Source organism: Diplotaxodon limnothrissa, linkage group LG3 (assembly GCF_057381915.1).
Source record: "Diplotaxodon limnothrissa isolate DT_005_m linkage group LG3, D_limnothrissa_male_GT1.1, whole genome shotgun sequence".
Taxonomy (NCBI): Eukaryota; Metazoa; Chordata; class Actinopteri; order Cichliformes; family Cichlidae; genus Diplotaxodon; species Diplotaxodon limnothrissa.
The window spans coordinates 48,571,908-48,596,288 of NC_140598.1; the positions used below are offsets into that span (position 1 = coordinate 48,571,908).

A 24,381-nucleotide genomic window follows, 5' to 3' on the forward strand; every position below is an offset into this window, starting at 1 on the left:
CCACTTTGCATACCAAATATCCTTGGGCAAGATACTATCCTCAAGTTGCTATGGATGTGTGTGAATGTTAGCTAGAACAAGCGTAGAAAAAGCACTGGTGTGAATGAGGCAAGTTTTCTAAAGGGCTTTGAGTGCTCAGAGTAGAAAAGCACTATGTAAGAACCACACCAATTACTTTGTAAAGTGAAATCAGATCAGGCCACCTGCAATATGATCTGATTTTATCATCTGCACCAATCCCTGAGCAGCAAACTACAAACAGACTCAAAAAAAATACAACAAAATACAAAAGGTAAAAAGTCCTTACTTTATTTCACAGATGAGATAAAACCATGTTCTCATGCAGTAATGAGTTTGTGTAGCCATTGTTCATTATACAGCAGTGAGGCTGTGTCTGCCATGTTTGCCCTGGTTTGGGTCCCAGGGGTCAGAGTTTCTTTAGAGGGTTTTTAATGTGTTGGATATTCTGATCCTCTTAGTTTGAGGTTGCTGCTGTGCTGAGGTTTCGATTCAGCTATGTGGTGCTTCAGGTCTTGCTGTATTCTTCTTTCTTGGAGTTGAGTCCTTGCTTTTTCTACGTGGTTTCAGTTCCTAGTTTTAGTTTATTTATGTTTAGTGTTTTCAGGGTTTCGTTTTCTGTTCCTCCCTCCACCTCGTCCTTCTCCGTTTCCCTTTGTATTACTTACTTGCTTGAATGTTTCAGCATGAAAGTGAACCACTTTCATAGTACACAAAACTCAGGGCTAACCTTGAAGTTACCCAGATAAACCTAAATCTTGCTTTGTCGCAGAGGCCTCTGGTCTACTTTAAAATAATTATATCAAGAACTGTTAAGACGGAGCTCTCTGACTTCCTGCTCGCTAAGAAAGGGATCATTTTTCTTCTGGAAAATGATCTGTTTGTTAACATGAATTCATCCCAGAGATTATGACGTCTCTGTGATGGGTGATGGTTAGATTTGGAAAAACTAGATTTAGAAGAACTTCATTAAGCGTTTAGGGTGTGCTGTACCGATTTCTTGGTCTGCTAAACAAACTCTGAGCTGAGGAAGGCGGGCATCACTCAAATGATCAGATACCTTCTTCACCCAGTCAGCACACCTATAGTTTTTTCTGTGTAGGTCCTGATTTTGGGCTTGTAACACTATAATTTTGACAGTCATAAGAACGCACTATTAAATCTAAACTAAGCCCTTCAACCACATATTTAAAAAATCCTGCATCTGCCAAGGACGAATAAACCATCACAAAGCCTCTTTGATGAGCGCAGAGAGTCTTTTCAAAGCCTGGTGGGGAAAGAAATACAAGATTAGATTGAGTTGTAGAGATTGTATGTGTTTATCTGGTTGTTTATCCATTTGTTTACCTCATCAATCTGCTCCGGTGTGCTGAGAGAAAAGGCCGCTCTGACGTAGGGGCAGGGCTCACTACTGTTGATCATGAACACGCCTCCAGGAACTAGCAGGACCTGTAACACACACACACAAACATGTATCACCAGTTCTTACACATCTCCAGTTTTTACACAGGGAATAAAACATATTACATATTGTCTTTTCCTACATTCACCCCAGCCAAACTGTGTCTTGAGCTAACATAAAGCCAGGCAGGTCACCAGATTTTACTCTAAATGATAAAAATTACAATCGTGTCCGTCTAAGTCCAGAAAAGTCCAAAAAAAAGCTTACATTAGCTTTCAAACAGCTCACTGAGTAAAATGACAACTTTGTGATATATTTTAGTTACTGCAGGCTTTTTGTTAGGATTTCAGGTACTGGTTACAAACTGTGAGGCCAAATGTTTCCCTTTATGCCAGGTTGTGTCACCGTCGTATTTTTCTCTGTTTGGTAACTTTTTAAAAAAAATTACTATTTGTGGCATTATTCATGTGAAGTGAGAGGAACACTAGGAATAACGTCCAGGATATCCTCCATGTTTGGTCAACATCCTGTCTTCTCTGTCTCTGATAACCAGCTTTCTCACTCTGATATAGCAGTTTGGATTGGGTATAAATATTCTGGTATCTGTTTTGATCTCACAGGCTGTAAACTGTTCGCCGTGGCATTTATGACAGCACTGAAAGACTCATTTTAGATTCAGCTGTCCATTATTCCTCCTCTGCCCAATGACACAGTGGTGTTATTATCTGCTGTATGAAGGCTTTAAATGCTCAGGACTCAGGACACGAGCCTGCTGTGCAGAGGCCTTGGAAAATCCCGATTGTACCCACTCTTGTTCATACACAGCTAATTCAGTAGCATGGAATTACAAACACACTGTGTGTGAGTGTGTGTGTTTGTGAGGAGATGTTTGCACCAAGGCCGATGCAGGTTTTGTGTCTCGGCAGAGTGTGGGATGGTGCTTGTAAAGCAGCCTTTGTGCAAGTGTTTTCCCTCTCACGCACACACACGCACACAAGTGCCTCTGGGGTATCTGCTGTTCAATAGGCAGGTCTTAACCTGAAAAGAGAACAGCACCTGCATGTTTGTTCACACTGACCTCTTTCTCCAACGCCTTCTCCATGATCAGCTGCTGGGTATCAGCTATGCCCTTCAGTTTCATCCACAGGAACATGCCTGCTGATGGTGTGTGCCACTCTGCTACATCTGCACGCACACACACAAACAAAAGTGCCTGAGCATTTTTTTCTGTGATTCACAATGCCTCTTTGGTCATACAGTGCTTTAAGTAGGGCAGACAGTCACTGGTTTAGTGGCTGCTGGTGCAGTGAGCCACAAAATCTCACTTAGATTCAGTGCCTTTGGTTCCTGAAAAGGCTGCTGGGCAGAAAGTCCAAGAAAAGTGACTGAGGAAGATGAAGAAGGATGAGAGGAAGTGTCAAAAATCACTGATAGTTCACTACACCTTAGTTCTGGGTTTGTTAGTGAATCTGCTGCCAAATGTAAGTAATTTTACAAAAATGACTGCTGTTAGATGACGGCACTATTGCCTTACAGCAAGAAGGTCCAGAGTTCGACTCCACAGGCCGGCCGTGGCCTTCCTTTGTGGAGTTTGCATGTTTGTGTGTGTTCTCTGTGAGTACTCTGGCTTCATCCCATAGTTAGACATGCAGTTAGTGGGGTTAGGTTAACTGGTGATTAAACTGCCTCTGAGTGTCAGTGGTTGTCTGTTTCTCTGTGTTAGCCCTGTAACAGACTGGCAACCTGTCCAAAGTCTAATTGTAAGTAATCATAAGCTTTATGATGAATGTAAATAACTAACACTTTTATATCAGTGTGGCCCCACTACAGTACTTTTCCATTTATACAGCATGACCTTTTGGCTCCAGCCCGTTATGAATGAAGGTCAGAGCTGTCTGGATGCAGAGGTAAGTTTTCCTTTTTCCATTAATGGGGATATAATAAATATTAAATATGTTTAATCCATTTCCTTCCTGAGAAACCAACTGTAAACCAGACATTTTCCTAATAATTTGAAACACACACACACAAACTTAGAAATACCGGTTAACCTAACGAGTTGGTGTTTGGACTGTGGGAGGAAGCTGGAGTAAAATGGTAAATGGCCTGTATTTGTATAGTGCTTTACTTAGCCCCTATGGACCCCAAAGCGCTTTACACTCCATTCAGTCATCCACCAATTCACACCCACATTCACATACCCAGAAAGACCCACACAGGCACAGAAAGGGCCTCAGCACACTCAAATAATCTTGGTCATTGCTTAATAGTGTTTCTCTTCTTCAGAAAACTATACAGGAACCTTAAAACGGAGTATGCTGACAACAGATTTCACCTTCAGCCTCAGTGGGTGTGAGCCTTCCATCAAAGATCTAAATTTATGTTTGCAAGCACAGACTGTATATAAAGGATGACTGTTGCTTCCAGCAGGAGGCGACACCTCTGGATGCAAAGAGAAAATTACCCTATTGGTAACTTGACCTCATTAAATGCCTACCTGCTGACTTTATGGTTCAACCACTAGTTTATAGACATACCTAATACAGCATGGAACAATTTAAAGTGAACTAGAATATAAAACATGGTACCCTTCACGGCTTGGCCATGTTTAAAAGCCGTTACTGTTTGCCTATCAGAATCACTCATGTCAGTCTGGAGTGTTCACACATCAAAGCTGATCTGACTGTGGCTACATCACCTGTTATATAGAGTCTATGAGTCCAGCTTAAAGGAAACATGAAGTAAAGTGAACAGGTCACTGCTTGTTTACATGTGGATACTTTGGGCTTCATCAGTGAGTGCACAAACCTTTGAGCCATTTGTCTGCAGAGCTGATCATGGCATCTCGCTGTTTCCTGTAAAACTCAATCACCCTGCAAGAGGAAAGAAAAGAACTGTTTGATTTCCTGTTGGAAACGTAACTGGATCCAAGTCAGTTTTTAACAAGTCAAACTGGTCAGACAGGAAGTGACATACTTGTCTATGTGCTGGAGGAAACCCTCCTGTCCCCAGCTGTGCAACAACTGAGACACCATGAGCTGAAAGAAAGCAGGGCACTCTGATTATATATTGGCATCACTCCAAATCATTTGACTGTAAAATGACTGTACAGCAGATAATAAAACTGCATATTAATAGTTTAATGAGTTGAAGAGGCACACTTTCCTCCTTCTCACATGGGGTTTTTATGCCTGAGCTGTTTGCATTTTAAATCTTTCATGCATTAATAACATTTCTGGTTTAGATTAGATGAATATGCAGAGGTGAGGATTAAATAAGAGGTTGGAGGCAGATCTTTTGGAGGTCCTCATTAATCCTCTCCTCCTTCTTTCTGAGTAAAATCTGCTCTGCTGCTTCTGCTAGTTCAGACACGCGATAAATTCTTTTTCAGCTTTAAATGTAGCGTGACAGCAGCACACCACTCATCCTCGCCTGGTTTGAGTTTATGTCTGTGCAAATCAGGCGTGCCTGGTGGGTGGGAACTTAATCTGGCAGAGTATAAAAGTCAGTAATGACTCTGCTCACAAATATGCTTCATTGCTAGCACACTGCGCAACTGTGCTGCCCTGCTCTGTGTTTACTGCTGCTTTATGTGATGGCATACTGTCACTATCAACAGCACTTCACGCTGAAAGATTTCTTTTAGTCCATTCAGGGTGAATACGATGAGATTCTGGGTGGTGTTAAGTGGGAGATTTCTCACCTGTGTGAAGGTGCTTGTGTGCATCGTCGAAGCCTGGATGTGCAGCACCACCCGGTCTACAAGCGGTTTGGGGCCGGTCACGAAACCTATCCTCAGTCTGAAGCAACAACACAACCAGCTGAATAATTCAAGTCAGAAACACTCACAGTACATAAAACCTGGAGTCAAATATTAACTTCACTCTTAAACCTAAGACATAAACTCTCTGTGACCGGATCCTGTTTTAACAGACTGTGTTTCGCAATGTGACTTCACTGAAACTGAGGAACTGGAGCCTGGATAAGCAATGCTGGAAACATACATTACTGTGCAGATAAAGGCTGGGGTGCCATATTTACATTTTGTGTCCATGAGGATGTTGCTTGATAAACGAGTGTCTGTACTATGTCACTTGGCTGGAAGCCGCTGAATGTGTCGACAACATAAGTCAGTAAACCCTGCTTGAACCCCTTTAGAAATAGCTACACACTATACTACTGTAATCTTTATAATTTCCTACAATTCACCTCACTACTATACTTACGATTGTTTAAAAAAACTGCATTTGTTGTTTTTTATTTGTGGTTAAAGTGTAAAAGTTATTCCATGCGTTACCTTTGGCTGCTCTCTTAGTCACAAGGCTTCACCACAGCAGGTAGCGCTCTGTGTTTGATTTGGCAGATTTTTATGCCTGATGACACAAAAGGGATTCGTGTCTCCTCCCGGAAACAAACCGGGGAACTTTTGCTTGTTAGGTCAATATGTAAAAAACTATGGAGCCACTCTCCAAAGCCATCACATCATGTAGTTAAAAACATAAATAAAAAAATAACCGGAGGGATTTTTCTAGATAAACTTCAAGCGAGTGAGTGAGCCATATATTTTTATGTGGCACTGTGATATTTCTTTTTTAGGAGTTTATTTTTGAGCGTTTTTACCTAAACTGAAAATGGCTGAGAGCAGACTCGAACCTGGACCCCTGCAGTGACCCTTTAGCACATGGGCTGCCTTCTAGACCTGTATGCTACATCAGTGTCTGATCTTTGAGGTACTTTGACTCATAAAAATGTTTCCTGACATTTCCCCCCCCCCCCCATCATCTATAACTCCTACAGCTTTTCACGGGTCCAGTGATGTGGCAAGAATACCAATAGAGCAACACATGACACTGGAAACATGTTATTTTAACATTAATAGTACTGATTTTCCACTTTTACCATTAAATACAAATTTTTTTTACTGTGAACTGCAGCTAACAGAACAAGATTACAAGGTATCCTGAGGTGTGTGCAGTTTCACAACTGAGCAGCTGGAGCTCAGACACAGGCCACGGACAAACTTGTTGCTTTCAGGCATATTTGGACAACGTTTGCTGCCTGAAATACTTTCTCCCTGTTACTGATCTCTGTGTACATGAACAGTTGGTGGCCTTTAGAGGCAGGTGGTGTTTCAGTCTCTTAAAAAAAAGCAGCCAAATATGGCATAAAGATCTGATGAAAAAATGTGATGCCAGAACCACAAATAAGTACATTAGAACATTATTTAACATGTCTGTCATAGACAAAAGGGAACGCTACAGTTGTGATAAACACATATTCAGCCATTTAAACAAACTATTCCTGCAGAACATATTACAGGTCATACATCACCCTATTCTGTCATTTTAGTCGCTAAAATAGTTTGTTTACTTGAGGGTTGGACCCAAATATATGTGTTCCTGAAGGATGCTGACGTTTTCATTCCAACAAACGTAAAAGAAATTTATGTGTCAGGTTCATAGTCGCTAGGGCAAATCAAGAAATGGGAACATCAGTTCCACATGTACTGGGAGTAAAACAAATCCACCCACCTAAACGGTCACAAAGGTTGAGAAACTCACCCTGAAGACAGAATTTTGGAGAAGGAGTCGGTCCTGATGATCCTCCCATCAACATCCATGGAGAGAAACGTGGGAGCCCACGGCTGCCACACAAGTAAACATGACATGAACTAACTGTGACCTTTATTCATTATTAATGAAGGTCAGATTAACAGGCTGCCGTTTGTCATTTAAAGAAAAAAATCTCTTGTCTTTGCACCTTTTCAAACTGTAGGAAATAGTAGGGGTCATCCTCGATGATGAGCATGTCGTACTGCCTGGCCAGCTATTAAAGAGAAGAGAGGTTTAAATAAAAAACGTCAGAGTGAATCTGCAGGGAAAGCAGCTTTACAACAAGCTGTAATTAGCAGAGTGCACGCTTCACTGGTTTGCTTTGTACGACCGTGACTCAAGAGAGTCAAAATCTGCAGCGTGTGCATGTATTTATCTCACTGAGTATGACTTTGGCGACGACTTACCTCATACACTTCCTTCTTCCTCTCTGCTGTCATGGAGGCCCCGGTGGGGTTTCCTCCATTAGGGATAGTGTAGAGGATTTTGGGAGCGGTGCTTCCGGGCTTGTGGATCTCTGACGGATCCCACCGGGACAGGACTTCCTTCAGAGCTGCAGGTATCATGCCATGCTGATCGCTGGGAACGTTTACCAAGTTGCAGCCGAGAGGATGGAGCTGCACAGGAAATGAGAGCGTAAGGTGGTCGCAGTGCTTCGTGTCACAATGTTTGTGTTGTGCAGAAGAAAAATGCTCTTACTGCTGCGAGCGTGCCCGAATACGTGGGCGCATCCAGAAGAACATTGTCTCCGGGGTTGACCAACATCTCAAACACCTGCACCAAAACCAGCAAACATACGAGGCTAAGACACAGGCTGTGAATGTTTTCCTTGACATGAAAAACTGCTATAATAAATAAAACTATATTAAAATATAGAGATTCTTACTTTAAAGCTATAGCTTAAGGGTTTCAGTGGGTCTAAGCTGTTCAGCTGATGTCAGATGGACAGGTAAATCTACAGGTGATGGTGTCAGTACCTTGCAGAGCCCCTCCTGGCTCCCCGTCGTCACACACATCTCCATCTGCCCGCTCTCAGGGCTGTAGCTAGCAGTCGGCGGGTTGTGGAGGTTCTTCTGCAGGTTTTTCATCCACGTCAGCAGCTCAGGTATTCTACGCATTGAAGAGAAATCAGGTGTTTCCAAGACAAATCTATTTTCATAAAATAGTAATCTGTTTTATTTTCACACAAATACTGCACATGTCTGCACGAGTGTCTGTCTTAATCCTCTAATCCAAACTGAAATGCTGTTCTGAAAATTGTCACAAAGCAGTGACCGATTCTGTCATCTGGATTTCTCACCCATTAGAGGCGGAGTACTGCAGAGCTCTCTTCATCGCCACCTCATCGAAGGTGACTGTCTGCCCGTTCTTCACCGTGATGGAAGCTGACTGGAAGGGGAAGGTGTTGGAGTTAGGAGCTCCTCCGGCCAAAGAAATCAGCGATGGAGGTGACCGCTGCTGCAGCTCAGCTTCATGTGGGATCACAGAGAGAAGATGATGAAACCTTCAGCTCAGCGTCCTGTCTTTTATTCAGTTCCACTGTCTCACCAAACCATACATCACAGCATCACTACCATCTTGTAAACCTTCCCTTTTACTCTTGCTGCTATCTTTCTGTCACAATCCACCACTGATATTAGTCTCCACCCACTCCACCCTGCCTGCACTCTCCTCTTTACTTCTCGTGTGCTTTCTGTTGCTTTGCATGGATGACTCCAGGTGTTTAAACTCATCCACGATCACTACTTCTGCTCTTTGCTGTTATACTGGTGTCCCTCTCATTTACACACATGTGTTCTGCCTTGTTTCTCCTGACCTTAATTTCTCTTTTCTTCAGTGCATATCTCCACCTCTGCAGGCTCTCTATCAACCTGCTCCACACTCTCACTACAGATCAGTGTCATCTGCAAACATCATAGCCCACACAGATTCCTGCCTGACCTCATCTGTCAGCCTGTTCATCACCACTGCAAACAAGAAGGGGCTCAGAGTGAATCCCTGATGTAATCCCACCACCATCTTGAACTCACCCGTTACTCCAACTGCACACCCCATCACGGTCTCACTCTCCTCATGCATTTCCTGCACCACCTCACATACATCTTTGCCACTCCTGACTTCCAGATGCAGTATCACAGTTTCTCATTTTGCACCCCATCAATTTAGAGTCACCAGTTGGTCTAAAATGCATGCTTAATTCTGATTGTGCCCACACAGGAAGAGAGAGAACATACAAACTGCACACAGAAAGGTCCCAGCTTATAGTCTCATCACCACCCAGACTTACAAATGTTTAGTTGTAACAGAAATATTTGTATATAACAGAAAAAGTTAAAAAACTGAAATTGTCATCTGCTTGCTTTTTCTTCTGTTCTATTATTTCTGCTGGTCTTTTCACCTAATCTGTTATGTGCAATGAAACAGGGCAGATTTGGGATGTGCCTCTTGTAGCGGTAGACTACTGTTCCCATAAGGCTGTGTGTGGGGGGGAGCTTCGAGTAAAGTTGGAAAACATCACCCGAACACGCTGCGTCCAGTGTCATCATTTATACGTGGTGTCAGAAGTGCGAACGGCGGTCTCCACTGTTTTTTTCTTCTTCTTCTTTTTCGAGTACAGTACGGTGCAGTTAACTGCGAGAGAAGTTTTCGCATCGGTAACCCGAACAAGACCGGCATGCAGGTGAAGCGCGGCCGAGGCTGTGACCGGCGCTAGCAACAGGGCGCGTGCGCGCGCGGTCGAGCACGAGCCTCACATGTCGGAGGGAGGAGACGGATTCTGAACGCGAGGAAGCCAGGGATCCACACGTCACGATGGCGACCACGGTACCCAGAAACATTTGACTTTTCTCATCCTGCCGAATGGCCAAAGTGGATCAGAAGGTTCGAAAGATTTCGCATTGCAACTGCTCTTGATAACAAATCAGACGAGTATCAAGTTAATGCACTCCTGTACGCTATAGGAGACGCTGCTGATGATGTTTCGGCAGTTTTACCACTGTGCGATGCAGATAAAAAGAAATATGCAACTGTCAAAGAGGCATTTGACAAACATTACGTAGGAAAACACAACGTAATTTTTGAAAGAGCACAGTTTAACTCCAGACGGCAACAGGAAGGGGAAAGTACAGAGTCGTTCATCACTGCTGTGCACAAACTTGCAGAAAATTGTGCATTTGGAGCACTCAAAGACGAACTCATAAGGGACAGAATTGTAGTTGGCATAAAAGACAAAAGACTGTCGGAGCTGCTGCAAATGGACTCAGAGTTGACTCTTGCTAAAGCCACTGAGAAAGTTAGGCAGAGCGAAACGGTAAAGAAACAACAACCAATACTTCACAGCAGCGCGGCAGTGGAGAAAACACTGAACATGGACACAATACGGACAAATACAACAAGCGGGAAAACGCAGACGTGGCAGAAGAAAGAACAAAAGCCAATCAAGCAAAGCGGAAAGGAATGTGGCCGCTGTGGTCGCAAGAACAAACACTCATGGAAAGAATGTCCAGCCAAAGAGGTACAGTGTCGAAAATGTCAGAAAAAAGGGCACTTTGCTGCGGTCTGTCGCAGTAGTGAAGCTACAGCGCTACGCGAAGTGACAGAAAATCCGAAAGATACAGACAGCGAGGATTGTGTGTTCTTGGGTGAAGTAGAGACTGGGAGGTCACAGCCCTGGGTGTAAAAGGTCAAGTTAAATGAGGAAAATGTATATTTTAAACTTGACACAGGGGCGGATGTTACATCTATTCCAGAGGGTTTGTACAGTCCAGACAGGGATGGTAAGCTGCAGAGACCCAGAAAGAAGTTACTAGGGCCGGGCAGTAACCCACTCAATGTTAAAGGCTGCTTCGAGGCACAGCTAGCAGTGAAAGGGCGCAATGTTTCTCAAGACGTCTACCTTGTGTCAGGTCTAGTACAGCCACTGCTAAGCAGGCCAGCGTGTGAGGCTCTGGGTCTTGTGTACAGAGTAAGCACAGTAACGGAATTGGTGACAGATTTCAGGGCAGCATACCCAAACGTTTTTAAAGGTTTAGGCGTGATGAGGGAGCCTTATCACATTGAGATAGAGCAAGCAGCAGTAGATCAAACACTAGCGATGATGAAAGATGCTAAAGTGTTCACAAAGCTCGACGCCCGGTCTGGATTCTGGCAAATTCCGCTCACGCCAGAGTCAAGGCCACTCACTACCTTCATCACGCCTTTTGGAAGGTTTCAGTTCAACCGCCTTCCTTTTGGCATTGCATCGGCGCCGGAACATTTCCAAAGGCGAATGTCACAGATGCTGGAAGATTTTGAAGGGGTGATTTGTCACGCCGATGATGTGCTTGTATATGGCAGAGACAGGCAGGAGCACGACCAGAGGTTGCACTGTGTGCGCCAAATGTTTCAGAAGGAGGGTCTCACTCTGAATGAGAAGTGTGAGTTTGCTAAAAGTCTAATAATCTTTGTGGGACACAAAGTGTCAGCAAAAGGCATTGAGGCTGATCCCAACAAGATAACAGCAATCCAGCAGCTGCCGCAGCCTCAGAGTGTGGGAGATGTGCGCCGTCTCATGGGCATGGCCAACTATCTTGCCAAGTTTATGCCACAACTAGCCACAATCACCACACCATTAAAGGAACTGCTAAAAGACAGAAACGAGTGGATATGGGGGGAGCCACAGGAAAAAGCATTTAGGAGACTAAAAGGGATATTAAGCTCTCCAGAAGTGCTCGCTCAGTACTCCAACTCAGCAGATACACGAGTCGCTGCAGATGCATCGGCATACGGTGTCGGGGCTGTTCTCACTCAGAAACAGTCTGACAACTCCTGGCGACCGGTCACATATATCTCAAGAGGTCTCACAGACACAGAGAAACGCTACGCGCAGATAGAAAAGGAGGCGCTCGCTGTAACGTGGGTGTGTGAACGACCGTCATCTTACCTCATGGGCCTACAGTTCACTCTAATCACAGATCACAAACCCCTGGTCCCTCTTCTGAGCACAAGAGGCCTGGACGACCTGCCTCCACGCATCCTGAGATTCCGCCTCAGGCTGCTGCGCTTTACTTTCACCATTGTCCATGTTCCAGGGAAAAACCTTGTCACTGCTGATGCTCTCTCACGAGCACCGCTGGCAGGACCTCCTTCTGCTGGGGATCTTCAGCTGGAAAAAGAGGTGGAGGTTTTCGTGGACGGTGTAGTTTCCCATCTCCCAGCAACAGATAAAAGGTTGGAGGAGATTAAGTTGGCGCAGGAAATGGATGACCTGTGTAGAAAGGTGGTGTATCAATGTGGGACAGGCTGGCCAGAAAAAGGTAAACTAGATCCAGAGTTAAAGGGGTGCTGGGAATACAGAATGGACTTCAATCTAGTCCATGGTCTCCTCATGAAAGGGGAGAGACTTGTGATACCACCTCAAATGAGAGCGGAGGTTTTGTCACGTTTGCATGAAGGCCACCAGGGCGTTTCAAAATGCAGGGCCAGAGCAAAAGAGTCTGTGTGGTGGCTGGGAATCTCAACCCAAATATGTCAAATGGTAGACAGGTGCGAAACATGTCAAAAACATAGGTTACAGTGCCGTGAACCAATGCTGGCAACTCCTGTTCCCGACCGCCCATGGCAAAAAGTCGGCATGGATCTGTTCGAGTGGTCAAAGAAACACTTCCTGCTGATTATTCATTTTTTCTCAAGGTACATTGAGATAGCTGAACTGAGACACACAACTGCAGAGGTCACTATTAATGCTGTAAAAGAAGCCTTTGCAAGACATGGTGTTGCCGAGACTGTGATATCGGATAACGGGCCGCAATTTTCATCAGAACAGTTCAAGCACTTTGCCAAAGAGTACCAGTTCACACATGAAACGAGCAGCCCTAGGTACCCCCAAGCCAATGGGGAGGCAGAACGCGCTGTTCGTACCATTAAAGACTTGTGGAAAAAGTTATCCATTCATGCCTTATTCAAAGCTAAGCTGTCAGAGATGTTTACAATAATGTGTTTTGTTTAAATGTAAGTGAACAAATGAGGGATGTGTATAATTTTCACGTTTCATGATGTTCCCCATTTCTGTTCTAGTGAGCCGTTTGAGACGTTATGAAGTATGTCTTTAGCTAAAAGGAGGAGGTGTAGCAGTAGACTACTGTTCCCATAAGGCCGTGTGTGGGGGGAGCTTCCGGGTTACGAGTAAAGTTTTTTTTTTTTTTTTTTCCCCAAAATCTTTATTTAAACATCAGTACAATACAAAATGGAATTAAGCAGTATTACAATAATGGTGATGTACTTACAGAAGAATTGTATGCATAGATAAACAAATACAAGAACAGCATTCAAAAACAACAATAGAAACATGCTAGGGGGAAAGTAACTAATCAAGCCAAAGAACAAAGTGATTGAAAGATCTTGATTTTTTCACAAACACCAATAGTTTTTATAGCTTTTGGGTTAGTGGAGTTCTTAATAGAGTTAAGATACTGTACAAGTTCAAAGGAGAATACATAGAAAGAGGGATGTCTTCCTAAATATTTGGACTTGTGAATATGAAATTTAGCCATTAAAAGTAACAAGTTAATCATATATCTGTTATCAAAATTGAATTGTTTTTGATTTTTGTGCAGACCAAACAAAACATATTTCCAAAACAGTACAAATCCTTTAAATATATTTTCTGAAATAAAAACACATAAGCTCTGCCAAAAATCTTGTACAAGGTTACAAAACCAAAAAAGATGTGTAGTAGATTCCTTGGAAGTTTTACAAAAGCTACAGCTTGTATCAATGTCTAATTTGAATTTGCTTTGAAGATAATCTTTAGAAGGATAAATTCTGTGTATTAATTTATAAGAAATATCTTTAATTTTGTTGGTAATTAAAAACTGATTAGGGAGTTTCCAAACTTCGTTCCACATAATACCATCTGACAGCCGGTTCCAGAAAAAAATAACATATGGTAGCGTGGTTATGGTACTCTGAAATAAAGCTCTAATCGATTTATTGTTGTTTTTAGATTGCTTAGAAAAGCAAATCTTGCCAACAAAAGTTTGTATGGGAGATGTCAACGGCCTGTGGAATGAAGTGATATTAGGTTGATTCTTAAACAGCATACAAACCCCTGATGGTATTGAGCCAAATACTTTGGTATAATCATGACGATTTATAGCTAAATTGAAGTGTAAACAAAATTCTTCATAGGAGAAAAGCATACCATTTGAGTCAAATAATTGGTTGACTAAAACAATGTCATTCCTAAACCAACTATCTAAGAAGAGAGATTCTTTTAAATAAAACATCCTTATTATTCCAGATATAATAACTGTGTGGACTAAAGTTATGCTTGTAAATAAGGGTCCAAGCTAAAAAAGCTTGATGATGAAAAGCAGAGATCTTTAACGGGATTTTATCAATATCAAAATTACAAGTAAGGAAAAATTCAGTGCCACCTAACTTAGAAAACATGAATACAGGTATAGCATTCCAAATGGAAGTAGGATTAGTAATTAGATTCTTCAACCAATTTATTTTGAATGTGTTATTTAAAGTGTTAAAATCTAACACATTAAGTCCTCCGTTGACATAGGAGTTCATAAGAACTGTTTTTTTAATGTAGTGTGTCCTATTTTTCCAGATAAAGTTGAAAATTAACTTATCAACCTCTTTTATAAGCTTTTTATCAAGGTGCAATGCCAATGCAGCGTATGTAAGACGAGAGATGCCTTCTGCTTTAGTTATTAATACTCTGCCTTTTAACGACAAATCTCTTAAGAGCCACTGATTAAATCTGTGTTTGAGTTTCTCTAGAATAGGATAAAAATTTTGAGTTATCCTACTTTCCTGGTTCTTGGTTATTATGACACCTAAATAACGAACTTCTTGTTTAAGTGGAATGTTACACAAAGCTGTTTTCGAGCAGTCTTTTATCGCCATAAGTTCACATTTAGGAATATTCAAGTATAATCCAGAAGCTTTGGAAAATATAGAGATTGAGTCAATAGCAATAGAGATTTGATGTTCATCTTTTAGGAATAATGTAGTGTCATCCGCTAACTGTGTTATGAGTAAATCTTTGCCAATTAGCGATATACCTTTTACATTGCTTGATTTCAAATGGTTAGACAATAGTTGGGCAATTAACAAAAACAGGTATGGAGAAATGGGACAGCCTTGTCTTATCCCTCTTTGTATGTTAAATCTGGGTGAAGTACCGTTTGTTAATTTAATACTGCTGTTACTGTTATGGTATAATGTTTTAATCGCTGTAGAGAAGTAAGAGCCAAAACCATACTTATCCAGAGCTTGAAATATAAATTCATGCTCCACCGTATCGAAGGCCTTGTAGAAGTCTAAAAATAATATGAAACCATTGCAATCTATGAGGTCAGAATAATCCAGAACATCTAAAACCAATCTGATATTGTTAGTTATGTGTCTTTTGGGCATAAAGCCAGATTGTGTTTCATCAATAACAGAGTCAAGAACCATCTTAAGTCTGTTAGCTATAATTAGAGCAAATACTTTATAGTCATTATTTAGCAAGCTAATCGGTCTCCAATTATCAATCATTAATAGGTCCTTATTAGGCTTCGGGATCAATGTAGTCAAACCTTGATTCATCGTAGTGGGAAGCTGTTGGTTTCCTATGCTTTCTGCAAATACCTCAAGAAGAAAGGGAGACAACTCTTCAGAGAAAGTTTTATATAATTCAGCAGTAAGACCATCCGTACCTGGAGATTTATTATTTTTCAATAGCCCAATTGCAACTTTGACTTCTTCTAATGAGATGGGTTGATCACATAATATAGATTCTTCTTGGCTGATAGATTTAACATTCAGCGATCCTAAGAGATGATTTGCATCTTCCTGAGAAAATGTAGAACTATAAAGTTCCTTATAGAAATGACTACAATATTTAGAGATTAATCTGTAATCCTCTGTTATAACCCCATTTATCATTAATTTGCTAATATTATTTATACTTGAGTGTTTCTTTTCTAAACTGAAGAAGTAATGGGAGTTACGCTCACCTTCTTCAAGCCATTTAGATCTTGATCTGATAAAAGCGCCTTTTGCTTTGTCTGTGTATAAACGATCTAATTTATCTTGTAATTTAGCAAGGTTCATTTTATCCTCTTCAGTTAAAGTGTCAATTCGTTTATTAGATAACTGTGTGATTTGAGAAATTATATTTTCTTCCTCCAATCTTTTGGATTTTGCATTAAGGCTGCCAATCTTTCTTAAATATTTGCCAATTTCAAATTTTAATAATTCCCAGTTATTACCATATTTTAAATCTTCTTGAGCTATAGACCAAAAGTTTGAGATCAGTTCTTTAAGATCCTTTTTCACATCGTCTTTTTGTAATAATGAGCTGTTGAGTTTCCAGTATGTAAATTTAACAACAGAAGAATTAGGTAGAGAAGTTAGATTTATTTTAATATATATGGCTTTATGATCTGTTGCTGGAGAAGGCCAAGCACCTACATCTATGCTATTGCTGTCAAAGCTCTCTGAGACTAACCAAAAGTCTATCCTTGAATGTCTCGAGTTAGAATTGTTGCACCAAGTAAACATTTTGGACTGAGGAAATTTGAATCTCCAAATGTCTGTAAGTTTCAGGCGTACCATAACAGCCTTCAATGTGGTATTAATTCTTTTCGAATGTCCTGGAGGAAATTTATCTAATTCAGCATCCATAATACAGTTAAAGTCTCCACCTAGTAATAATTTTGCATTTGGAAATTTATTTAACCAGCTAGATATTTTTTTTTCAATCGTCAAAAATAAATGATCATTTTCTAGCTTCGTGTTAAACCCATATATGTTAGTAACAATTAAGACTAAATCATTATATCTTATGACTTGACATATGTAATGACCTGCAGAATCACATTCTGTATGTAAAACATCCCCATTATATCTGTTTTTTAGGATTGATACCCCAGCTGATCGTTCAGTTCCATGAGATAACCAAATAGAATTTCCCCATTGAGATCGCCAAAAACTAACATCGTCGATAGTAGAGTGAGATTCTTGCAAAAACACAAAGTCAGATTTAAGTTGCTTTGCATAAAGAAGGTTACGAGTAAAGTTGGAAAACATCACCCGAACACGCTGCGTCCAGTGTCGTCATTTATACGCCTCTGACGTTTTTTTTAACCATATAAACTAAATAAAACTCGTGTTTTAATGTGTTCTGTTTATTTCATCTGTTTCCGGTGGAGTAAATAGAGATGGCATGGAAAATATGAACCTTGCGGTTAGAAAGATCACCGGTTTAATTGGTCATTTTTGTTGTAGTTAAATAAAAACCACAGCAGACAAGGAAAAACTGAAAAAAACTCAGAAGACTTGCTGTTTTTTTGCATTCTCACACAGACATAACTCACACGAAAGAGAGGTAAACACCAAACACGGGTGCTACCAGTGACATCATAGGCTCTATTCCACATTAGCTACAGACCCTTAAGGTGATTAGGAACACCCGTTTTTACCATTTTGTGTCAAACTGGCTATTGTAATGGGTGCATTAGTCTCGCTGTACAACCGGACACAAGTGTATTAATATATGAAAAGTACTCACTCAGCATCCTGATGGGGGAAGGCTTTCTCGCTGCACTGACAGCTGTCAGAAACCGAGCGTAATTCATGTTTCCTGTCAAATTACAAGGTGAAAAATATCAGCTGCCTCCCCTCACACAGCGGGGTTATCTGCCCATTAAGCTTACACCTCCTTCCACAGGCTTTCAGTGAAGCATTTACGCTGTTTCTATAAGTTAATCTGTAACTGTAGCTCTTAACTGAGCCAGCGGCTATGGTAGAAATGTGTTACCTTTTTTTGGTATGTAACGTAAAAACAGATTCATATCTATATCTATATATATACATATATCTATATATACATATATAGATATAAACCCGAAACAGCTATAAGGTGAGCTAACACGGACACACACTATGGGAGGCTACAGTGAACACAGGACTAAACATATCATAGGTGTAAACAATTATTTTAACTGTAGTTATGACATTTGCTCTACCACACTCTGCAGTGTAACTGACCTTGCGCGTGTGGCAGAATCGACGCGGGGGCTTCTGGTCAGTGTATTTCTAGATGCGTGGCGACTTTCTGTGGTGGTTAGCGCCGGTGACCGCTTCTTGAACTACATTACCCAAGATGTACTACAAAGAAAAATATTAACGCCTGCCTGCTTACCGGGCAGAAATGTCTGCATTTTCTGTTGTACGAGTCTGTGTCACGAAGCGTTAGAAATTATTTCACGTTAAAGAAAATATCGGCTGCTCGACATTTCACAGATGCGAAGCCTGAACGAGACGTTGTGCAGCAGTCTCTGGTGAATGTTTATTCCTCTGGTCCCCGCTAGGGTGCAGTGAAGCGCGGGAAAGCGGAAACAGCAGGAAAACGACGAAGAAGCGGAACTTCCGTGTTGTTCAACATGGAGTGAGAAAATGTAGCGTAATCTCGCTTAGTTAATATCTAAAATGAGTTAGTTAATGTTTTGTGTAGCGTTTCTTCTCCAAAGTTTATTGGTAATTGGGTTTTTTTTATCATTATTTTGAGCCTTTTGACTATATTAGCAGTTGTTTGATGCTAGCAGAGGAGGCTGAATGAGGCCGCTCAGTGTTTAAGCTTTAATGTTTGTTTACCGTGAGGTTTCTGCTGCTATGTAAGCTGCTTTTGTTTCGTCGTTTCAATGGGAAAAAGGAAAGACATGATTCACCCCAGATTTCTCGGTGAGTATTTGAGAAAGCTTGTACTGTTGCAGTCGCACGTTTTCGTATATTCTTTCCTTGTGCTTAAAGTCTCCAGTTTGTCTGCTTAAAACCACAGCCTGCAAAAAGCTGATTAAACATATCCATAAAACAAAACAAAACATAAGCGCATCTAAACCAGGGGTGATCTCTTGGAATATCCCATCCTCATATAAAGCTTAACGTGGGCCTTTTGTAGTGGCTGGCCTCCGTTTTTAGCAGTAAATGGAGGCTGTGTGTGTTGATAGTTTGGGGGGGATAACAAACAGGAAGTTTGGCTGATATTTTGAAATGCATCTTAAACAAATGTTTATAGGAGAAACCTCCTCCAAGTTGGGACAAAACATGTCCCTTCACAGTTTACTTTGTAGATTTAAAGAGTTTCTTACAGCAGTAGAAAAGGTCTTTTCGTTGTTGTTGTTGTTGTGTTTTTGTTTTTGTTTTTTTTTAAATCTGCCAGCATTCAGACTGTGGGTCAGTTGTGAGCCCAACAACACATAAACTACACACAACAAATGTTGTGTGATTTGGAGACGGTGGCACTGACAAAGACAGGTGGTTGAGCTGGAGATAGGGCTGCTCGATTATGGCAAAAATGATAATCACGATTATTTTCACTGAAATTGAGATCTCGATTATTTGACGATATTTATTTAACCCTTTAAGACCTACCATAGAACCAAGTCCGCCAGAGCTTATATTATTTTTTTACATGTTGTAGTGCCATTTGTGGGAGCATTTCAAGTTGCTATACAACTGTTATAGCCCATATTTTAATAATATGTATGCATTATGTCCATAGTAACTGCATAAATTGCAAAAAAGTTGCAATAAACTACAAAAAAATTGAAAATCGGTTTTGTTTTTTTACATATATTTCTACTTGGAGAAATTTAAGAGGTTTATCCCTCAAAACTTTAAATACAAAAAAGTTGCAAAAAATAGTTTACAACAACAGGAAATTTATTTTGAGTGTCTTCATAGTTTTATTTTGGAGATACACCAATTTTTATATACACTGCAGGAAAAACGAAAAAACAATCCTATGATGCAAATTTGCAAAGAAAACAGCATGTGCATCAAAATAAACGATTTCCAGCAGTGCAATTCGAGTTCTAAGCATCCCAGAAACTATTCAGAAAAGTCAAACATGACCAGTATAGGCTTTTAAGGCCTACAAGTAAAAAACTACATTTCCGCGAAAATGACGTCACTTCCGGTTTCGGGGAGGAAATGGCCGACATGTGATAGTTCGTGCTGATGTCTGATTCACTGTGGGAAGTGTTACGAACAGCTGATCGGATCGGCAAAGCGTGTTTCTGGAATATTATGTTTTTGTTGCTGCAAGCGCTTTCTATGCAGTTTTTGCAAAGCTTTATGTGGAAGGAAACCGTGACCGAGGACAAGCTGATGGCATCAGATGTAAGTACAACTCCTCCGGTTTCATATGCAAAAAAAATTATTGCGCTAGCTTACACGGTTCAGGTTCTACAGGGATTTAAAAATAGTTACACAAAACGGAGTGTGCTGCTCTGACCGGCTTCAATGACTTTAAAAAATAATATAAAATAGTGTGCAACACCACTGAAGTTTTTTTTTTTTTTTAACCTCTCTTTTCAACCAACAGCAGTCACTCTCTCCTCTCCAAATAACTTCTGCTTAGCTTTCCGAGCTTCCCTCGGGTCCTCTTAATCAGCGGTCTCCAACCTTTTTTGCGCCACGGACCGGTTTATGCCCGACAATATTTTCACGGACCGGCCTTTAAGGTGTCGCGGATAAATGAGGGAGGGGCTAATAATCGGCTCAGTCATTTTTAATGATCGTTGAAAGCCCAGATCGTAATCGTGATTAAAATTCGATTAATTGAGCAGCCCTAGCTGGAGATGTTAAGATTTTCAGTGGGAGTGACCAGAATAGACAAGAATAGAAATGAATGTAACAGAGGGACAACTCAGGCCACACAGAAAGGGAGAGAGGCAAAGCCGAGATGGTGTGGCTATGTACAGAAGAGGCGTAGTGGATATACTGGACAAAGGAGAGATGGAGCTTCCAGGCAGGAGGGGAAGACCACAAAGCAGGTTCATGGATGTAGTGATGGACATGGTGTGACAGAGGAGGATGATAGGAATACATATAGGCAGATTATCTGCTTCAGTGACCTCTGTAGGAGCGGCCACTCTATTAAAAATGGCAAACTAGAATGAAATACTTTTTTGCTGAATGTATTTAAAAAAAAAAAAAAAAAGGTGAAATCATATTGTTTTTACTCTGAGCTGATTCATTTGTAATTTTATTGTTATAGGGTTCAAACCGAGTCTGTTTATTAGACCTTTTAAAAGGCAGCCATCACTGAACAAAGTGATGTAATTAATGTAAGTAAGTAATTAAAAAATTACGTGGTTTTTAAAAGAACACACACAAATAAAACAAGAAAAATAATCAGAACCCGAGAATAGAAAGGGATTTGTTTGTTTGTTTGCTTTTTAATGAGGTTGATGTTTCCAATGCAGGTTATTTTACTTGTGTCACATTATTCCTATGTTAAATACATGTTGGTATATGTTGTGATGGAAAGCTGAAAGACTTGGAAACAGTTATCTCTTGTAATGAGTTTCTTTGTTTACCTGACTCAAAGGGGGATATAAATGACACAACTAGATCCAAAGATGTGGATTGTTTATATTAAAACCAACTTGGAGTTCTGATTCTTGACCTTTGATTTCTGGTTCAATTCTGTAGAAAACAAATTAGAAAAACCGTCTGGCTCTGTGAATCTGAATTTGATAAGCAGAAGATGAATGGATGTGGATGTAAACATTTTATTTGAAAAGAAATCATTTTGCGTTTTAGCTCATCGAGCTGATGGACCACTGCCCTTACGCTGTGGCGAGGTGTCTGTTCTTCCACAGTTCTCCTCCTACAGATTTGATCAGAATTTAATCAAACTTGCACACAGTGATTGTCTCATCATCTTAACCTAAACTGTGCTCAATTAGCCATTTAAAAGTTCTAAATTGTGAACTGTGATGTACCATGAGCTGGATGAGCAACTAACTCACTGACGGTCTTTGTATTAATCTGTGCTTTGTCCCGTCCTCTGCAGGTGAAGGCGGCTCCAGCCTGCACAGCGCTCACAAGCGGAAACACAAAAAACACAAGAAGCACAAGAAGAAGCACCACAGCTTCCCCGAGGTGCCGGAGCCTGAGCCTGTAGTGGTGCCTCGGCCTCCGCCGCAGCTCCGACTGAAGATCAAACTGGGAGGACAGACGCTGGGAACCAAGAGGTGAGACGTTTGAGCCAGATTTCAGTATCGATAACTGTTCATGAATCAGTTTGATCAGTCAGTTAAAAGGACATTGTGCTCTCCAGTGTTCCCACTTTCACCGTCCATCCTGGTGTGGCTCGTCCACCCTCACCTTTAATGATCATTGACAACAACGTTGATGACGACGATGATGACGACGATGACGATGATGATGACGAGCCCTCTGTTCCTTTGGAGCAGTATCGAGCCTGGCTCGGTGAGTTAGCAAAACAAGTGGACTCAATTCTAATATAGGAGGAGGGATGACCTCAGCTTGATCGGGACTGTTGACACTTCATGGATGAAACCATGAAGGAAGTCATATTTGAAAGAAATGATTACTAGTTCCTGCTGTTTAGTTTCAAGTTTCTGCCAACCTCCTGAGATCTAAGCTCTTGTAAAAGCTTTGTTGCATACTTTAAAAAAACCTGGTTTTGTTTTTTTTTGTTTTTTTCTGGCAGTTTTGTTGGTTTTTTCTGCATGTGTTTGTCACACGTCTTTGACATACTATTTTTATGTTAGAAATGGTTCCTTTGCCAAAGATTAAAACATTTGTGCTGTTTGTTGCCAGATATTTTCTTATTCCCAAATACTTACTGCTTTTGTCTAATCTGGTCATGAACTGAATATTTTTTTTATCACCTGGACAACATCCTCTGATATTTACAAACTAGTTTATAAACTGTGGTTTGAAAGAAATACTCCACACATTAATAAGTAGAATCTGCCTGCATCCCTACATGACTCCAACTTCAGAGCTGAAACAAACAGTGATGTCTGAGAATCTGCTGATGGTACAGAATAGCACAACAGAGCTTGATCTTGATTTTATTTTAGCCTTGCAACAAAGACTGTCTGTATCTTGATTGTTTTGTACCAGATGAAGACAGCAACCTGGCCACATCCCCTCTGCCGGATATGGACTCAGATTCCATGCTGGGCGGGCCCGTGGACGAGGAGGAGCGGTGGCTGGACGCTCTGGAGAAAGGAGAGCTCGATGACAATGGAGAGCTGAAGAAGGAGATCGATGAGTCTCTGCTCACTGCCAGACAGGTAAGAAGCAGCTGTCAGTGTTGTGGAGAACATTTTCACCTGTGCCTGACTTTAATATGAAAGGTCTTCCAGCATTTGAAATCAGGGGTAAAACTTTTTTTCTTTTTTTTTTAAAAGTAGCTTAAAACATGTTTTTCTTTCCTTGTCTCTCCCCCTCAGAAAGCTCTGCTACACAAGCAGCAGAGTCAGCCTCTCCTGGAGCTCCCCATGGGCTACAAGGAGAAAGAGATGACCGCTGAGATGATGCAGAAGCGGGAGGAGCGTGCCCGAAAGAGACGCCTGCAGGCCGCCAAGAAGGCAGAGGAGAACAAGAACCAGACGATAGAGAGACTGACGAAAACCAGCAAGGCCAAGATCAAAAGCATGAAGGAGAAGAAGTCCAAGCAGAGCCAGTGCCCCATGGTTCGGTACAGCGATTCTGTCCAGGGAATGGCCATCTCCTTCCCAGCAGGGGTCCCCGCTCCTACCCCGGCACCTCCCTGCCCTCCTCCTCCAGCCCCATTGAACTGTGGAGTGAGCGGGTGCACAAACCTCAAGAAGTACTCGTGCTCAAAGACCGGAGTTGCTCTCTGCAGCCTCGAGTGCTACAAGAGGAACCTCATGCTCGTGCAGAGCGCAGCGTGAACCCCAGACAGTTGAGTTTATGCCACCCTGGGATGTGACGATGGCGAGTATTCATGCTCGTGTATTTACGTTAACAGGACACTGGTGACTGTGTAGTGGTAGGAAGGTGATTTTGGACTTTCCTGACCTGTGTGAGGAGACTGTATATCAACATGCTTTTTTCATGTGTCATGATAATGATTCTCTGTGGAGCTGCTCGTCCAATTATGTACAATATATATATATTTTAAAAAGATCAATCTGTGTACAAATCGAATATTCAGTAATTATGATTTGTAGAACATCGTCATTGTTGGTGCAGATAAAGTGCATCTTTTTGGTTTCTGAGTTTTGAGAGTAGCTGTTTCCACTTTTCGTTGTTAATAATGTGAAAAAACAAATTGGTCTGGAAGCAATAAAATAATAATAATTTTCCTTTTTAATGTTCATTCATTAATGTAACAAATGAGTCAATTTCCTTACAAAACTGTACAAAGTTTAAATTAAGCAACTGAAAGGCATTTTTACATCACTGTAAACTGTTTGTGAAAACATCACTACACCCCTGTGTGCTGTGTCCGCGTGGACATGTACGCTGCTGCTGCTGCAGGAAGGTCTTGCATGAGTTTCTGCACAATGGCGTCAT

The 24,381-nt window shown here is 41.3% G+C and overlaps 2 protein-coding genes across 3 annotated transcripts; one reads left to right on the forward strand and one right to left on the reverse strand.

The window, feature by feature from the left end:
• Positions 1 to 307: 307 nt before the first annotated feature.
• Positions 308 to 18,088, reverse strand: aadat (aminoadipate aminotransferase). The gene is made up of 14 exons (XM_085349502.1): positions 18,064 to 18,088; positions 17,585 to 17,656; positions 8,333 to 8,501; positions 8,010 to 8,142; positions 7,732 to 7,806; positions 7,440 to 7,649; positions 7,181 to 7,246; positions 6,982 to 7,064; positions 5,124 to 5,220; positions 4,397 to 4,458; positions 4,229 to 4,293; positions 2,499 to 2,605; positions 1,366 to 1,467; positions 308 to 1,285 (listed from the first exon to the last, which is right to left on the reverse strand). Exons 2-14 carry the CDS (start codon positions 17,649 to 17,651, stop codon positions 1,244 to 1,246), a joined length of 1,278 nt encoding a protein of 425 aa, XP_085205628.1. The 5' UTR covers positions 17,652 to 17,656; positions 18,064 to 18,088; the 3' UTR covers positions 308 to 1,243.
• ino80b (INO80 complex subunit B) lies at positions 10,023 to 23,978 on the forward strand. Of its 2 annotated transcripts, none has more exons than XM_085349504.1 (5): positions 10,023 to 10,546; positions 21,878 to 22,058; positions 22,145 to 22,296; positions 22,960 to 23,132; positions 23,292 to 23,978. In XM_085349504.1, exons 1-5 carry the CDS (start codon positions 10,489 to 10,491, stop codon positions 23,754 to 23,756), a joined length of 1,029 nt encoding a protein of 342 aa, XP_085205630.1. In that variant the 5' UTR covers positions 10,023 to 10,488; the 3' UTR covers positions 23,757 to 23,978. The 2 variants fall into 2 exon arrangements, with proteins under 2 accessions (XP_085205630.1, XP_085205629.1); XM_085349503.1 differs by lacking the exon at positions 10,023 to 10,546 and adding an exon at positions 18,458 to 18,756.
• The last annotated feature ends 403 nt before the right edge of the window (positions 23,979 to 24,381 follow it).

Coding starts and splice junctions, on each gene's coding strand:
- ino80b (XM_085349504.1), top strand. CDS start 10,489: ATGTGGCCGCTGTGGTCGCAAGAACAAACACTCATGGAAAGAATGTCC. Junction 22,059..22,144: donor CAGACGCTGGGAACCAAGAG/GTGAGACGTTTG, acceptor TGTGCTCTCCAG/TGTTCCCACTTTCACCGTCC. Junction 22,297..22,959: donor GCAGTATCGAGCCTGGCTCG/GTGAGTTAGCAA, acceptor GTTTTGTACCAG/ATGAAGACAGCAACCTGGCC.
- aadat (XM_085349502.1), bottom strand. CDS start 17,651: ATGAATTACGCTCGGTTTCTGACAGCTGTCAGTGCAGCGAGAAAGCCT. Junction 7,807..8,009: donor GCCAGGAGGGGCTCTGCAAG/GTACTGACACCA, acceptor GTTTTGGTGCAG/GTGTTTGAGATGTTGGTCAA. Junction 5,221..6,981: donor TCCAAAATTCTGTCTTCAGG/GTGAGTTTCTCA, acceptor TTGTTGCTTCAG/ACTGAGGATAGGTTTCGTGA.